The 20106-nt window shown below is 26.2% G+C and overlaps 1 protein-coding gene across 2 annotated transcripts; it reads left to right on the top strand.

The window, feature by feature from the left end:
* The first annotated feature begins 829 nt into the window (after nucleotides 1–829).
* On the top strand, nucleotides 830–10291 carry LOC132929591 (dynein regulatory complex protein 8-like). 2 transcript variants are annotated; one of them, XM_060995052.1, is made up of 4 exons: nucleotides 830–1134; nucleotides 3223–3316; nucleotides 4428–4647; nucleotides 9990–10291. In XM_060995052.1, exons 1-4 carry the CDS (start codon nucleotides 870–872, stop codon nucleotides 10071–10073), a joined length of 663 nt encoding a protein of 220 aa, XP_060851035.1. In that variant the 5' UTR covers nucleotides 830–869; the 3' UTR covers nucleotides 10074–10291. The 2 variants fall into 2 exon arrangements, with proteins under 2 accessions (XP_060851035.1, XP_060851034.1); XM_060995051.1 differs by having other exon boundaries at nucleotides 832–1134; nucleotides 3223–3346.
* The last annotated feature ends 9815 nt before the right edge of the window (nucleotides 10292–20106 follow it).

Raw genomic sequence — 20106 nt, 5'->3', positions numbered from 1 at the left:
AATATAAAATAAGAAATTTACAATTTGTAAAAATAAATACATAGAAGTAAGTAAACGTAATATTTGAAGCATAAATGCAAGAGATCTGGATGCATAGATGGGGAAGTTACCCAGAGTCGGTACTTCAAGTAGTATATCTATACAACTTTTATAAAAACTTTGAATTAATACTATCACCATGGCCGAGCTTATTAAATATACTGGCTTATTATTTTAAATTTTTAAGGATATAATAGGATTTTTCTTTAAGAACCAAACATAAATGACTTTTCATAAAAACACTGATTGGTTTTGACACATTCTGATACAAATTCCCGTGTAATGCACTTAAAATGTTTTCTTTTGAACAGAAATAAAACAATATTGACAGCAGTTTTTTGTTTTTATTTATTGATTTGTATTTTTTGATATAGGTATACAATAGGTAAAGAGTATATGTACAGTGGACTGATCTCGAGTGTTTGGAGTTCAAAAAAAGGAGATACTATTTTATTATCAATAGAAAACTGTAGTATTTTAAAAATACAAAACATTATTGTACAATTTACGATTTTATCGTATATATGTATGTGACTTTTCGTCTCTCGAGTATATTTGTACAATAACCAGCGAAAATATCGATCGAAATCAGCCATCGATTGTACCATGTACAAATGTGTATACCTAAGTTTCTAATATTTATTTTATTTTTTTTTCGTGGAAAAATGCAATGCAATCTCTCACTTGGTGGTTGCACGTTTTCGAATGCGACTGAGTCGCATGAAGTTTGATCGATAAATCGGTAACTAGGTCGCGACACACGCCCGTCGTGTTCAGAATATTCGGAATATTATGTTCGAATTGTACGTACACAACCATATTATAATAATATGTCCAACGCAACGGCAACGACGTTTACAATTACGACTTCGAATGCAACGACGACCACTTCGTCGGTTGTCACGTCGTCGTTGGTACAACCGAACACTTCCATCACTACAGCTGGAGTAGGTTCGCAATCGACCACCGCGGCATTGTCGTCATCGACGTCGACTTGCACTGCCGCGGCCATAGCTGATGCTTTTGACATATTCGATCATAGTGGCAATAGGACCATCGACGTACGGGAACTGGGCACGGTACTCCGTTACTTGGGTAAGACAGTAGATACACAATATGTGTCTGCAATGTACTATACTATATTTCGGTAAAGGGCAGCCAGAGATAGAGACACAGAGAGTAAAAGATATACAGAGATGATCACTGGCATATTAGTAAAAAACCACGCTACATAGTTTACATGGTGGTTGTTTGAACAATGCACATTATTTATTTCTCGTTAAATGTAAGTGTATATAACATAATATATGTATATAATTCACATTCTATCATAAAATAATTATTTTTTTATTTTTTTAAATGACAATATCCATTTTAATTTTAAATTTCCTAGACGAATGTTTTTCTTAAACGTTTCAATGTATAACAATTTATTTTAACATTTTAATGTTTATATTAAATATAGTGGGAAAACCGAGGGAAGAATGAAAGAAATTGTTATTGATACCTAAATAATTAAACGATAAAAAATTGTAAAAATAATATTTTTAATATAATAACAAATCATCAACGTTTAGAGAAAAAAAAACTAAAATTAGATTGAATATCATTAATAGATTAAATAGTGCCAATTTTGAAAATAATAATATTTCTAAAAAATATTAGTTAAAAGAATTTTTATTAATAATTCAAGAAACTACAATTATTACTTTTTGACTAACAAAAAAAAAAAAAAAAAAAAAATCGATGATATAAAAATTGAGGTGTTTAAATATTCTTGTATATTAAAAATAAACTGGGTATCTTTTTGCTTTAGACACCCTAAAATATCAACTAGATCCCATTTTCCAACAGAAATTACTCTATAAGTAGATGATATTTGATAATGTTAAACACATTTTTCTTGATGTGATTCAATTTTTAAATTTAAGCGCTTTCAAATACTTGATTATTTATAATGAAAAGTATTAAATAATATAGAACCTTAGAATAAATGCATAACAATAATTAATGAATATCAATATAATTAATTAATTATCAACATAAGTCTTATACATTTTATAGCATTTAATAGCATTTTAACAGATGTTTTTAAAAATATTGTTTGTTAACATTGTTAATAAAGTTTAAATTTGAAATTAAGACGACTTCATGGACTTACATACGAAATGATGTTAAGCTTTTAGTAAACACCACTGATCCACCACAACATACGATGTCTTTAACTTTTGTTTACTGATTGAAGATTTATGATATTATATAACCTATGTCGTATGTATATAGAATGCAAACTACCAATATTATAGATTTAATATTGGCCTAGTTTTATACTATGTAATGTACGCACAGTAATCGGTACGAATTTGGTCACTTGTGCAGTTGTTGTACTGCAATAGATTCTTATTATATCGAACGTCATTATCTCGAATTTTTGTTATCTCAAACTACATTGAAATCCCCTTGAAACTATGATTACACTTAATAGCGTTTTGCTCTCGATAACTCGAAATAAAATTAGTTGTTGTTCGTTATCTCGAATACAAAAATAATATTTTTATTATGGTGAGAATAAAAAAATAAACTACATTCAGTATAATGGTTGTAATTTCATGCGTTTGTAATTAATATTTGTAGTAATTAATTTACAATATAGTGAAATAGAAAATAAGCATAAATTAAATGTATTTACAATTAATTTTTACATTCTTAAAAAGAACAAAAATAATATTAAACAAACTTTAATGACAGATTTAAATAAAAAAATATTTATTCATTATTTTAGTTTATTGATATATATATATATGTACTATGTAGCACTTTAAGTATTCAATTTATGCATTTAAATTACTTTCCAATTTTTTTTAAGAATTTTAATAAAACTCGATATCTTGATGTTTTCGATAGTATGAACTTTTTTCTGTTACCCTTGAGATTCGAAATAACGAAAATCTATTGTACAAACTATAAAATGTATTATATACGGAATATCTATTAAAGCGTGTATCTATAACTATTATATTTTGATTATTGATCGTTGCGTGAGCAAAATCCTTCAGGAGCTGTCCGATGAATATTAATTATTAAGTCACGTACAATTATAGAGAATACATAATTTTATCGGTATAATAATATAATGTTCAATAGATTCAAAGATTATGATATTTTCAAAAATGACTTTAATAGGTTACGTACCGTCACAGGCTGACCTGAGGGAACTTGCGGTAAACGTTGAAGACCACGAAGCGACTGGTACTGTACATCTGGCGGCATTTTTACCGTATGTTGAAAACGCCATTAGTGAATATAAGTAAGATAGATCGGTTACTTATAAATATTTTAATGTGCATGCTAATTAATAAAGAAATACGCAAATTTATTTTCATATTATTAATTTATGAAAATGCAATACCTTTAATAGTTTAGAATGATATTTAGGAATTGTTGGATTGGAAAACACTTAAAAAGTATTATAGAAATAGATTGCCATATTTTTAGGTATTTAAATTAAAATGACAGGTATATACGAGAGTACGAGAATGTAAGAGACTTGATACTTTTTTTTTAAGTTGAAAAATATTTCACCTTTAATTTTTTAATTTTTTATGTGTATATCTAGTTTTGGGTTTTTTTATGTATAATTTATTTTAATTTTAATTGCATTTACAGTATAAAAAAACAAAGTTTTTTATCAACATAATATCTAATATGCCCGTATAATTTAATTAGTTATACCTACTCAATGTTTGCATATCTATATTAGGGCTCAAATTAATTAACAAAAAACTAAAATATTCATATAATAATATAGTACTTTAGAATAAAGTTGATGTTTAATATAACTATTTGCTGGTCTAGACGATTAATATTGGATATAGTAATTTAATATTTTAAAAATAGATGTTAATAACTTTCAGACGTCTACAACTGTGTAGTAAAATTATTGTTCTATTACTTTATTATTTATTAAATTATCATTACATTATTTGATAATATTGAAACGTTTAAAATATCATAGTTGTTCGTTTTTGTAAGAATATACCGTAGATGTAGTGTATCTTAAATAACAGATTGTGACATTAAAAATGGTTTATCATAATCTTTGGTACACAAAGACACCGCGTCCAAATGATACTGGAACGATCAATCGAAATATGTTTCCTTAAAAAAAAATTATTTTTTCTCTTCCATCAAAGTCCGACATTTAACCATTGATTTAGAAATTTTTCTTTTTAAATCAGATCTAAAACTAGAAATTTCTGAAGAAAATATTTGATAACCAAATCAGAAAAAACTAAAATATACCGTGTCTCTAGTATACACTGCACTGCAAACTGTGCTTTGACGTTATTTATTATAGATAGGTACATTGTGACATTATTTCACAACAGGTATCAGCCAGCGTCGGCGTCCGAATTACTAAGCGCATTTCGTGCATTGGATTCTGAACGGACCGGAACCATAAGCCGCGAGTGTATGGAATCGGCGCTCCGACATGACGGAGAACCGTTCGAAGACGAAGAACTAGAGGAAATGATGTCCGCCGCTGCCGTAGAAACAGCCGCCGGTGGCGTCGTCATACCATACGAACTCTACATCAATAAAATTTTAGTGAGTTTGGCTCTGCAGTCCCATTTTTGTTTTAAGTTCCCACCGACACACAATATACACGCGATAATACATTAGCTATAATCGTGTGCTTAATATCATAACTATCGTAAAATGTATTATAATACAGTTGGCGATTTGTAGGCCACAGTATATTTTGCTGTTTGAAAATTAAAACAAAATATTTTATGTAAAATTATACATATTTATTAGTTTGATTCTTTCGAGGATATACCCCTGATCAAGACCGTGGCCAGAAATTTTTTTTTTTTTTTTGGGGGGGGGGGGGGGTTAGAGTATAAATATGTTATATTATACACGTTTTAAATATGATAGGAATTTAAACCTATTCAATCTTATTTAGAGAAAAAATTTCGGAGAGGGGGTCTGATCCCTAACCTCCCCACTTGCCTACGCCCTTACCCCTGATATACTCGTTTTATTGGTTTTGATTGATATTTTCATGTAAATTAAAATGTTTTTATATTTGAAAAATAATCCAAAACATCATTTTAATAGTTGACGTAAACATAATTACGATATTATGAAAAAAAAAATGGTTTCACGCATAGAAAGAACCCAAAACATTAAAGATCAGAAACTATAAGTCTTAATCAACAGAATAATTTTAATTGTGCAATATCGTTCATATATTATATTTTTTCAATTTATGAAAGAATAAAAACGATATTGCTTATAGTTGCAGTTAAAGTTCTCTCCGATTTGTGGTGAAAAATTGGTTTCCTAAGTATAATTATTAACAAATCATTCATGGATGTATCGCTTCCTTTTAAGCATGCTCCACCGTTTTAAATATTTTTACATAACTAGTATGTATACTTATAGTTAAACATTAATTTTTTTTTAATGTTTATACACTTAAAAATTATGCTCAACAATAATATGCTTTGATGTTTTCCACAACTTAAAACATGTCACGCGAAGATACAAACATTTGATGATTGTTAATTGTTATGAATTGGCATTCAGATGATTTGAGTAAAAATATATTGATTGAACAAAGAAATAGTTTTTAATTATTCTGAGAATATGATAAAATGCTTTTTACATGTCTATAAAGGATACTATTTTATGTTTTTAAACAAAAGTATTTTACTATATCAATAATTAGTAGAATACTGAATACAATACATTGTAGAAATATTAATGTTTTTTCAATATCATCATAATATATAGTGTGTGTCGATGTAAAACAATCTTATAAGTGTTGAAATACTAAATGTTTTTAGTTCGGTTCTAGACTCGAGTTTGAAAATATACATTAATTATGTAGTATACCGGTATAAAGTTATTTGTCTTATGTTTAATTATATACTCATTTAGATAATGTACAAAGACTTTTAACCAAGAAAAAGTTAGTAATATTCTCATTAACTCTTTATTACTTTTTTCGTTTTGGGACTGACTGTCGATGACTGCGAGAACAGTTTTTGCATTACTTCCACGATGAACTATCATCGTTTATCATGCAAATAATAATGTACATACATGGTTTATCCTCAAATAATGAAATAACACTACTATAACAATAAGAGTCATTAGTAATTATTTGTTTAAATTCGATAAAATACAATTGATAAGCGCAATTAGTGGAAATTAGAATTTTTTGTATTTTGAAACATAAAAAAATAACCTTATGGCGCTTTCATAATTAAACATTATATAATCTAATTATAAACAAATTTAAAATTCTCATTCTTTGTTCCACGAATAGATGTATATTTTAATTTATTTAACTTACCTGATGAATTATAAATCTAATTATATCGTGACATAGTATGTAAAAATACATTATATATATTTTATTTTTATGTTATAACGATGCGTTTGATTTTATTATAAAAATTATATTACTAGGAACATATATAGTTAGAAATTGAAGAATAATTTATCAGACTTTACTTAAAATAATATATTCAAAACATGAATTTTTTTCCATGTCGTATCTTTTACTACTTAATGATTGGGTTTTTGAATTTTAGCTTTTATTTAATCGAGCAAAAGACCAAATTTAATAGATAAACTGTTATCTTTTTGTTTCCAATTATAAATTCTATAACGTTCCTATAATTAAACAAGAAAATGTAAATTTTCATATTATTATTATTATTATTATATATACCAGTTATTACACTATTTAAATAAATTACAGTCCTTGTCTTATATTTTCTACCAATGCCCTTCCTCTAAAAGTGGTAATATAAAACGCAAACATATAATATATATAAAAACATATAATTCAGGTAATTTATATTTTTTTGAATAATTATTGTACTATCAATGGACAATTCGTTTAAATTAATTAAAATTATTAATCTAATATTAAAAAAATCAAGAAAATGAACACAAACATAGTACGTATAATTAGTTATTAAGCAAAAAAAAAAAAAAATTCAAATCATAAGGAAGATAAAAATAAAGTTTATTTTTAAATATATGGGCATTTTATTACCTAATTATATAAATGTATTTGAACATCTATATAATTATAAAAAATGTTAATATTTTGTCGATAAGCCATAAAATATATTATTTTACTATTTTTCTAAGATTCGACAACATAATTTCGTATTGTTTATTATAATATTTGTTTTATTTTGTTTTAAAACCAAAAATGAGGAATTATAAATCTAATATTAGGGCTGTGAATTTAATGCACTAAAAATCTTTAAAAAATGCATTTAAAATTGAAACATCATTCAATTGCTCATCACAATAATAATTCAAAAAATTAATTGTCTGTAGTCCACAATTTGGTGATATCTGATGTATAGCAACACAAAAAAATATTCAATCTATTGCTAAAATATATGGTGTAACTAATTTAATACAAAAATAGACTGATAATGTGCTGTTGCGTTGTTGTACGTATTTTATTTTATGTCGAAAATAAATAAATAAGTGACTTATAGATTTCCTATCCTATTACCTATCCCCAGATAGTTTAGGTATAAATAAAATCCATTGTGTGTTGTCAAGTACATTTTAGTTTAGAGATACAAGTTTTAATTTTATATTACATGTACAAAATTAATGCCCTCGCCATTTATCTGAAGTTTTCACGAGTTTCATGGAAACACCAGATACAATTTATAAAACATTTATTCATCAATCTTAGAGAAGAGTAGTTGTAGTACAAAACAACTACCAAGATTTAGTTGGTTGGAAGGCTGGAGGACTGGGAGACATAATGAGAAAGTAAATATAATGAAAATCTAAAACACGCATTTATTGTGTTGTCACGATACACTGATTTCATAACAATATGATATATTTGTGTTTGAAATAAATACGAACGATTTGACAGCTTATACTATGACAAATATATAATTATAGAAATTGATGCTTTGAAAAGATTCAATGAAAGTATATTATATATATAAATAATACGTATAATATATAAGCATTATGATTTAAATCACTTAAAACTTTTATTTAACATCATTAACATTGAAAGTCTTGATTTTTGCCTATATGTTTTTTCATTCTAATTAATATCCTGTAATCATTTTTTTTTTTAAATTTATTTATTCAAAATGATGAATCAAGTGAGTAGTGACCACTTAACATACAAATTTATTAATTAATATATTTACAAGAAATTAATTGTATTATTTATATTATTAGACGAATCTCTACGAACGCAAGGCAATTTTTTTTTTTTGAAAATCTAATAAAATTGAACATTGATGAACATTTACCTCATATAGTGTCAGATGATATAATGTACTCAAAATAAAAATAGCAGTTAGTTGAGTAACTGTAAGTGGAGTTTGGTTTGAAATCCGAGTACTATATAATATGTACCTTTAGCTACATAAAAATCCACAATGAAATACGATACATTATTATTTTTGTTTTTGCACTCAGCGTTATAGTTTTCTAATGCACATTAACATTATCACTTCTCAATTTACTTCATTCACAAAACATTTCGTACATTTTTAACCAGGTGGCTTATTACAGTATATATGTTATGCATAAAACATTATTAGAATAATTTTAATTGTTGTTAAGCCGCTAGTATACATTACATCGGCAATGTGATTCCTATCTACAAGAGGCGTGAAAATTAAACTAATAGACAAAAACAATTTTTACTAAGTAAGAAAGTAATTTATTGTAGGTAGTAACGTTTTATTACAGTAAAGTAAAATATGGTAATGTAGGTAATCACTTTTCTGTACAATTTTAGGTATGGAGTGCACTTCATCATTGAGTAAGTTACTGTAATGCATGCATTGAATTTGAATTCAATAATAAATCATTATACAAGAAAAGTGACTCTGAGTGATGATGATCTGTCAGTCTATATTACCGGTTGTATTTCAATATATGTGTTTATATATATATATATAAATTGTTATTAAAGTAATTTATTTTATATTATTATTACGATAGGCGATTCAATTTGTTTCCAAACTTATTAAATTCTTAATAATTGAATGATTATTATAAAAGTATAAATTTATACCATATTATTTTATTATTATTAACTTTTTAGTCAATATAATTCCTTACCATAGAAATATGAGAATAAGTTCATAATATGTATAGGAAATAGCTCAAAATTAATATAAATATTTTAAAATGTCATTATGACATATATTTATAATTTACATACAAGTTATGAGTAACTTGAAAACGTCAATTGTCTGTATATATTATAATAATAGATTAAAACGATTCAAAATATTATAAAATTCAAAATATTATAAAAAGTAGATCATATTTAAAAATACTAATGTAAACATTTGGTAAAAATTTCAAGTATATACGGTTATTGTTTGTTGAATTATATTAAAGTAAAAAAGTCAATTTGGTCAAAAACTAGTTTTGCGTAATAATTTCGAATTTTCCTCATTTTTTTTTTTTGTTTTTGTTTTTCTAAACTACTAAGTAAAGACCAGAGAAATTTACTTTTAACCCACTTAAGTACCAATTATATTTACTTTCCTACCAAAAAATATATTGAAGTTGAAGATGTTTAAGTTTATTTACCACTACAAAATCTGACGATAGATACAATAAAAATTAAAACATAACACACATCATTGTAAAATCAATACATTCATAGCTTTGCCTCAGAATTTAAAATTGTGGCACCACGTGTGCTCCATATCACCGGGTTGCTCACGTGTCACACATTTCCTATCGTTACGTCATTCTGCTGATGACAATAACATCATGTTGTAGCTGTTATATAAATAATACCTTTTTATTTTTCGAACTTGCACTAACATACAAATAAAAGTAAAATAAACACAACTGTAACTCTTAATAATAAAGATTTATACTTGACTTTATATTTCATATTTTTTCAGGTGACAAAATGGGACACAGAACAGTATGGTAGCAATACTACAACTATAACTACCACTAACTCAAAAATATCGAACAAAAAATAATTCATAATATTAAAATTTATATAGATAATACAGTCATTTTGTATCAAACTTTATACACGTAGGTACTTATTTTCTGTTAATTATTTTAAAAGATATTAACAATTCTTGGACTTATTTATTAGTGTATGATAATAATTTTATTATTTTTACATTTGTCGATAAAAATGTACGTATAATATAATATTTAAATAAAAATACTGATAATTGACACATCTTAATGGTTTTGTTCGTTGATTACAAACACTTAAAATATTATAATTTATAGCTGGATCATAATGAATATTAATATATAATACAATTTGATAAGTGATAACCAATTAATATTTAAAAATGTTTAGTAATTAGCGATTGTTTCCCCTTGAACTTTTAATTGTTGAAAGTCGATTGTATTATAAAAGTCGTGTTGTTTATATAGACTATACTACAATATACCAATAATGTCAAGTTGTAAATATTTGTCATTCATGATTTGCATCAATTGCGAAATTTTTCTTATTTTCTTTACTGTCCTTGTATTGTTGTATTTAATCTTAAATATAATATAAATAATAGATAGTTTTAATTTATATTTGTAATAACTTAAATAATACCATTAATATTTAGCATTTCTTGTACAGTTACTTTTTTGATGCTGAATAGTAACCCGACAAAGCAAACAAGTATTTTATTTTGCTTAAACACAAGTTCAAATTGTAATTCAATTTACGAGAAAAATCTTTGGTAAGTACTGATCTCTATTAAATAGATATAAATTATAATAGATGTAAGCATATACATTATAATAAAATATTAATTTCTGATTCTGTATTTTGTGCCCTATATCGATGTGTGTGTGGCACTCTATATAATCTACATTCTACACACATCGAATAAATATTTTGTTTTCGTGATCGACTTGCGTCCCACATGCGTCTACTATAAGAATATCTACGCGTAAAAATTAAACGCGTAATGGATACTTTTAAAACAGGCATTAACGCTTGTTTAGGAAACACTACACTTTTCGAGAGCGACAGGGCCTCACAATCAAATGAAGTACATCGTATTAGTGTTTAGAATCAGAGACTGGTTTCTTTCGTCCGCATAATCATTAATCACTGACAGCTAACGGTAACGATAGTTTTAAAGTGACTATACTTACCTAGTTACCTACGATTGACCACGCTTTAACTCCGCACAAATATTTTTAACAATAATCATAATGAAGCCCAAACCGCTCAAAATGAACGGCGACACGAGATTAGATATTATTATATTCATTACGTCGCAATATCATTATAGTTGGTCGCGTTCGGCGGTGTTTACTACCAAAAAAGAAACAAAAATCTATGGAACGATACTGCGGTTGCTTTAAAAAAAAAAAAACGTAACCGACGTGTAGGTTAAGGCCGTAGAAAAGGTGTTGCGTACGAACACGTGTGTCGCTAGTAAATGGACGTCATTACAACTACACTAATAACGGCGTGCTAATCGAAGTAGCATATGGCGTATTTTAGCAGTTGATAATAGTTTGAGAAAAATTGGAAAATTTAAAATGTTATACTGTTGTTGTTGTTGTTGTTGTTGTTGTTATTTTTTTGTTGGATAACGTGAATTTATCTTTCGGGAAAATTGAAACTTGTCCGTGTAGTGCAGAGCTGTTCGCGCGTATCCGTAATTATTTCTATATTGTTTCTCAGAGTGTGCCGCGTGTTCAACCGCGGGTGATGGTCGGGCATGAAAGGTCTAATAAAATACTTACATCGATCGGACGTGGGCACAACAACAATGACTGAACCTGCTAATGACCCGACCTACGACTGCGAGTACCTATCTATACAATATCTAATATATTTATGTATTATAATTGTATTGATGCGGTGCACAAGCCGCGGGGGTTGTACAACGCCGTCGGGTGGGAGGCGGGTGGCGAAAGTAATCGGCTTAATGGTCTTTAAGAAAATGTCTACAGAGAGAGAAATAGACGACAGCATAAGTAAAACTAATCCTGAAATATTTGACGAGATTTTTCGAATTAATTCCTTTCCATGCCCCCGCGCACACCCGGTGCACAGGACGACTGCGTTATAAATTAGCGCGTTCTCTTGTACGCTGGTTGTGTCGAGCGAAACGTTATAACGACCGAAATACAGCCCGCCCGAAACGAATTAATATTTGTACTCGTGTAAAACGCATATCATTGTGCATAATATATTATGTGAACCAGCACTGCCCATCCGATCGTTTATTAATACGTCGTGTGGTTTGCTATATTATTAGGGTGAAAAAAAAATTCAACCATTTCGGACGTTAAACAAATAAATAAAATACACTGACCGGTGGCGTGGCTGTATGTTTTTTGTTCGGTTCGACGGGCGAGGGTTCCGAATATTAATATAATCGCATTGACGACATGAAATTAAATTTTATTCGGTCGGTAAACTATTTGCGAACCGAAATCAATAAAACTTTTTTAGCACTCATATCCGTGCATGCAAGTCTAACAAATTATTCGTAACGCTCGTGTGGTTTATTAATTTGTATTAAATTATATCAACATAATGTATCTATATATATGCACATATTATTATAATATTAATAATGTTATCATTATTGGCGCGGGATTAACAGTAATTTCACAAAATAAATCAAATTATAAATAAATATTTAAAAATAAACATATAATACGTCCTGCCATTGAACACCATTTAATCGTTTTTACTTCTCGACTTGACATACATTATTAGCATCATCTTTTTAGTATTATAATTTAATGATGTCGCTTACTTGTTCTAATAGGGACGTCGGAACAATAAAAATAAGCACACGCGCAATATAGACGATTTTCTTTTAAAAAAAACTTTGCATACAATTTATAACGAAAAAAAATTAAACTCAAACATATTTCATTATCGTAAAAACGTTTTTAAAGTTAATAGCTGCAAAAAAACATCATACGGCCGAGTTGTGGTTGAGCAACATTGTTTTTAATCGTACTTCATAATTATCATTTATTACTATATATTTATTTGAGTTTATTCTATAAATTATACAAACAAAAAGGGAAATTGTATTTTTTTGATTTACCTGTACCACTTTTTATTGTATATTAATATTATATAAAACAGCTAGACAGCCGACTGTCTATTAAATTCCCATTGGAACGTCGAAGTTGTGCAATATTTACAAAATATTTTGATTGGTAAAATACAAAATAATATAACAAACGTTAAAATATATACTCGTATAATACAATAATTGTAGATATTTCCTGTTGGTATGTAGCAGCCGATTTCAAAAATATCGTTTAGTCAGCTATATCTATTTTTTTTTTATATATATACGACTATGATTATTGGTGTATTATATTGAACAAAAAACAACTTTTGATTTCGTATGCCATTAGATTTTTACAATTTTCATTAACTTTTTTTTTAAATGTTAAAATATTTTAATTATTTTTTGGATCAGCTCCAGCGCCGCGTATAAAGTGTTAGTGATATCGTGTACACTCTTCTGAGTTACTCATACGTCATACTCGTGCATACTTCCGCATACTCAAGATGATCTGTTAGTGTGTGTTTTACCATTAGGTTTTCTCCAAATGCACAGTGTACATAAGTGGATTTTCTTAAGCTATTAGAAAACTGTATGTTATTCTAGAGTATCGGATTATTGGTCTATTCAATATTTTAAAGTTTTGCGTATTTTTTTTTTTTTTTTTTGATATCCTTTAGTTTAGATTTATTTATTCGGTTGTATGTTTACCATTTAACCTACATTTTATCTTAAATATGAATTTTATGTCTGTTTAAGTTGTTATACAGAAGTGGTGTATTTATTAGTTTGGTTGCCTTGCTTTAGCTTCTCGGTACACATTTTCTTGTCTTTCCTTAATATAGTTTTTCTAAAGAAGCCTGGTATGCAAATAAATGTTATATTTATTCGTTCGTTTCAAGTTTGCATTGTTTTTTCTTACATTAGTTTTGCAATGTCAGCAGTAATTTTTAAGCTTCTCAACGTTGTCAGTGAATTCGTGAGGATATAGTGTTATTTTGTGCTTATTTAGTTGGATATTTAAATATTCAACTATTTTGAAGAACTGCTGTAACTTCTGCTGTGTAAACGGAACAATTTCTAGGTAGTTAATATTTAATACTTAATTATGAAGTTTTTGTGGATAATTGCTATTCCTACATCTCTTTTTGACTTGAATAATAATAATAATAATAATAATTATGTAGTTGAAAATAAGTTGACATTGACGTTTTGTAACATCGAAAATTCAACGACATAGTCATATGGCATATTAAAGTGTATTTAATATAATTACATAGGGCGTAATTAAATTTTAATAACTCAATAAACATAAAATGTGTTCACTTTTAATGATAATAATAACAAAAGGCTTATGATGTATTTTCAATAAATACTATAGAAAATTTAATTTAATAAAAATATAATCAACATTTTTCCATTCAATATAGTTAATCACATTGTTAGTGTAAATTTAAATAAAAATATACAGTAATTTGCTTTCAATATAGCTTAAACAAAAATATTATATCGACGATTAAAATCATTAATAATGCGTCTTTATCAGAAAACAATATCTGTATATTGCTTTACGTGCTACATATAACAACAACCAATATGGTTATTTTATCCATACGTGCACATTAATGTAAATTAGCACTAGAATGTCACAAATGATTAAATATTTAGTCGAGTATTTACAGTTTACATATAAGTACTTTTACACAATATATGTATGTGTATAATTCTTGTATTTATTCAATTTGTTTATTTTTTGAACATTTTAATGATTCTCATCGTATAGGTTTATGCGATACGATAGTTTACTACTAAGGAGTAAATGGTTTATTCTTCAAAATATCTAATTTAATAACTAACAGGCAAGAATTCCAGCAATATTTCTTCGTCACAGTAGTTTCTTAATAAGTTTTATATGTAAATAATATGATGATTTATTCATAAATTATCTTGTAATTAAAATTTTTATATTTAAAATAATATTAAAAAACATACTCGCATAATGGATTTTTTATTCAAAAAAATGTATAAAAATTTAGTATTATCATCATAATATTCAGCATTATAAAAATTTAGTAAATATTTATACTTGAATATGAAACAAAATACGATTAATTATTATTCTGGGAATCACATTTTAATAAAACAATAGAAGTATTGCATCTAGCGTATATCAACAGATATATATATAATGGGAATATAGGATTAAAGACCATAGTTATACCCTCCTACCATGAGAACAATTTTAATTATGGATACCTACTATTTATTAAAAAAATGTATTATTAAATTATATAGACTAGCAAAAATTAAAAATAAAATTAAAAACCCAGACCAGGTTTACACTTAACACATGATTAATATTACTATAATGATTTTAAAACAAGTAATACATACTATTGGGTATATAAATAAACTGTTTGTAATTTGATTAACGTAATAAAACGTTGTAAACATTTTTATTCGTTTCCTTCGGAAATATTTAAAAAATAATTCTATTTTTTAGTTTACCTATGACGTGATCACGGTGGATTCAAAAATACGAGTACAATACATATTTAGGTATACATATACTACTATTATCTTACATACGCTGTTTTATTAATCATTAAACCGCATGCACGTTTCACTTACAACACGCACATCTATATAAAATCATTGGTAGGTTAATTTTTACTTATAACCAAGGTTAGATTAGGTTAGGTTAGGTTAAACATTTTTTTTAAATATTTACAATGAATGATAATATTGACATACAATTTACGATGGACAAATACGTATCAGTAAACGCAATGCTAATGCATTATCATTATCATAACGAACGGACCATCCTAGCCTTTACTTAGATACCTTTGTAAACAAAATATGCATAAACACACACACACACACACACACACACATACTTTGCACTTGGTTTGAACACGATGAATCACATTTATATTATTTCCAACACACCAACCGAGCTATATTATATGAGTATATACGCACGTAATACTTACCCATATTTATATATATATATAGGTATATGTTAATATTCGTTTTACGTAGGTATATCTACCAACAATGTTTATCATAGTTATTATACGTATTTTGTGAGTTTGTATTAGTTTAGTGTATTGCTACATTTATTTTGAATACCCTTTCGTATAAATTACAACACTTATAATATTTATCATGTGATGGTGTATAGGATATTATAATGTCGGTAGGTACCTACAATAAACAGACTTGATGAAACGTATAGGTAGGTGCACAAGAAAGCCGGAAATTATGGTTGGTCGTTCTTTGTAATTTATACGAATATACGAATACCAATTGGAATATTCTATTACATCTATATTATTCCAGTATTTCAGAATTTAGAAATAAATTATGGTTGGATACTGGATCTTGTGTAAAATAACAGATTGAACACGCTCCAATATATAAAAGGGAATGCTTTGTCAGCAATTATTTGAAAATACTTTTCCTATAGTATTTATATTTTATTATAATATATAGCCCATTTTACATTCGTCCTGTATTATCACAAAGTTCTATACTGTATAACTTATTTTGATTACTTTACAGAATTTACAATAATAGTCATTCAGCCAGCTACATAATGTACGAATGACAATACAGTTTCGTTTCATTGGCTCATTGCTAGTTCCGTGTAATACTACAAGAACTGTATGTATAGTTACTGGAATACATTGTCACAATCCTGTTTTGTTTCTAATCGGTTTGGATTAAATCTTGTATCTGGTAATAAAATATTACTAATATTTAATATAGTTTTCTATTTAATCATATTTGATTTTTTTTTCTAATAAAGCTGTTTTATAATGATAATCTTCAAAACTAATTTTATCAAAAACATATTGAATAAATAATACTGTAAATTTAGCATAATTATTTCTTTACTAATTGGGATTCAGTGAAGCTATTTTTTTAAGAGATATTTATGATTATAATAAGTTTGAATTTATATTACATGTCCGTTCATATATTTTAGTATTCTTAACCAAATACAATAACATTTAACTGATTTTTTATCTGAGTTATTTACTGTTGACTATTTATGTATTTGATCCAAATACACAGTACTTTTGTAATAACCCAGCGAGTTTCACCAATATTATTTTGTAATAAATCATATGATGATATAATAGTTTTTAGAAACATCAAAATAAGCTAAAGCAGTAGTTGTTAAATAGTATTATTCAAGTATTTTAAAAAGTATCACATGATCACTGGTCTACTGAGATTTTTTAAATATAACACTCTAAGTAATTTATCATACTTATATAGTTATTTTTACATCTTTAATTCACATAAATAATGAACTTATTTATACAATTCCTTTAATTTCATCATAATCTGCTATAACTTTTACGTTAGTAAATATACGTCCCAAAATTATTTATTTTATTAATTTTTTTAGAGCTTTAAAAATAAATGTGTAGTATATTATTAACTCCTTCATTTGTTTACTATAATATACTCACTATTAAATAATAATATATTTTTATTTTTTGAACGATGAGGAATTTTTGTTATACATTCAAAACCTACTATTAAGTAAATGAGGCTTTCTACATTTTATTTTTTGTTTCTACTCGTATGTAGATTATTGATTATATTGTATATAAAAATATGGTTTTAAATTAAAAAGATAAAAAGATAATTTTTAATAATCATAAAAAGATGAAAAATCAATTTTATTGTACTATGTCGCATCATAAAATAAAAATAAAACGTATTTTAAATTTACAAAATATTGTTTATATGTTATCATCAGTTTAAACTGAAAAACCTGTTGTGTGTATTTTATTGAAAACATATTTTTATTTGCAAAATTTGACGAAAACATTATTTTTTATGTCGATTGGTTTCACAAAAGTTAAAAATAACAATAGTTATAAAACTGTAAATTGATTTTTTTTTATTAAGACTCATGAGCTTCTATAGCTAGATTTGTTTCTCATATACTACATTATACTGTGAGTAATAAATTAAAAATTATAACAATACTTTGAAACTCGTTTAATTATATTTTATGTTAAAAATGTTTGTAGCTTTTATAGATTGGTTTTGATACATTATGTATGTTGATTGACGACTGTAGATAAATAATAAGTGGAATATTAGCTTATGATTTCTTGATTTTTTTGATATTATATGTTAAGAATGTTATAAAATCTAAGTTGCGTAATAGTCTACCTAATATTTTGTTTTGTTATAAATGCAAATTTATTTTATCTAAATATGTGACATCTATAATAAGACAAATATTCCGCTGGTATCCTATTAAAGAATTTATTTACAAAATTGAAATCAGACCAAATTAAATTCAGTTCTTTACTAAGCTGAATAAAAGTTCTACTTTTGTAGATAAAATATCTAATACGATTTTTTAATATTATTTCTGTCATTTTAATTGTCTTACTCTGTAAATATAATATACATGCATCGTATCTATACATATATAATACAGACTAGATAATTGAAAAAAATAGAATAATATGTGGTATATATTTATACTTATATATATTTAATACTTATATAATAAAAATTGTGTCTTAAAAAAGAATAATATTCAAATTAAAATATTCAAATAATTAAATATTATTTTATTTCTTTATTTCTTAGTAACAATGCAATATGTAACTACACTCTTGAAAATTATTATATAATCATTGTATAAATTAGCAATAATTATTAAGTATATTTTTATTACTTTTTACTATTTTTTTTTCAATTTTTGTTTTTATATCGGTATTAATTTAAATATAATTTACAATTTTTTTCTTTTAAAATTATATTATTCTGTTTATTGCATCTATGGTCCCAGGATTTTGTGTAGTTATTCAGATTTATTATTTTATTTTATTTGTACATATAGGGTGAATCGTATATATTACAAAATCCAATTGGAAATCTAACGAATTTTTGACGGGGACTTTATCAAGGAAGAAATCAAATCACATAGAATTACCTTCACTCTGCGTAATACACCACAAATCAGTAGATAACTTTGAAATATTTATGAAACATATATTTTCCTGAACCATATATTCTACAGATAATAATTTTTGAATTATCTAAATTTCTATAACATGTCTTTTATATTTTTTAAATAATGTACATAATATATTATCATATATATTTAGAACAGTTTGAGTAATCAAAAAGAAAATTTAAAAATCAAAAAAATGTAGAATTTAATATCGAATGCAATGTGAATGCTATGTGCATCAATATACGTATATTATATGCAATAATGAGTGTGCAAGATTAGATTCCTCATGGCTCATAGTCACATTGAAAATCTTAGATAATATGATAAGTCCTAAATTTCATTATTAAAATGTTTGTTATTATAATATTTTTGTATTTAATTTGTCACAGCTAACGAAATTAATCAGTGATAAAAATAACAAAAATTAAAAAATATTTTTATCGTTAATATTGTATTATTTGAAAAAAATTTACAATATCCCATGCATAATAAAGTAGTTAAGTAAACCAATAGGTTTGTATTAAACAAATTAATACTCATTTTGTCTCATTTATTTTTTTACAACGAAATCATTTCTATCTATATATTCTTATACGTTTTTGACATTAACAACAACATTAAACGATGCAACGAAAATAACCCATTTCTAAAATAGCAACTACCTGAACTCAAATGTGCGATAATGGCGTGATTATCCACTATATTAAATCATTTATTGATACATAATTTCACCCCATAATGAATGTGGTTTGGCGGGTATCTGATATTTTATTTTGATAATATTAAAACAATATGTTTTACTACGTTTAACCTAATTGTATGTGCATTATCCGATTTTCAACAGAAATGGCGTATTTATTAAAGCACGATTTTAATTTCAAATCAAAACCTATAAAACTGTAAAGCAAGTAAAGTACTCAAATTCATTTTGACTTTTATAATATTGTACGAGAATTCCATGAATATACCCGTACCTAATACATTAGTTTTATCACT

This window comes from Rhopalosiphum padi, chromosome 4 (genome assembly GCF_020882245.1).
Source record: "Rhopalosiphum padi isolate XX-2018 chromosome 4, ASM2088224v1, whole genome shotgun sequence".
NCBI classification, from domain to species: Eukaryota; Metazoa; Arthropoda; class Insecta; order Hemiptera; family Aphididae; genus Rhopalosiphum; species Rhopalosiphum padi.
Note: the sequence above shows the minus strand (reverse complement) of the source record. Positions and strands in the feature narration are given on the sequence as shown.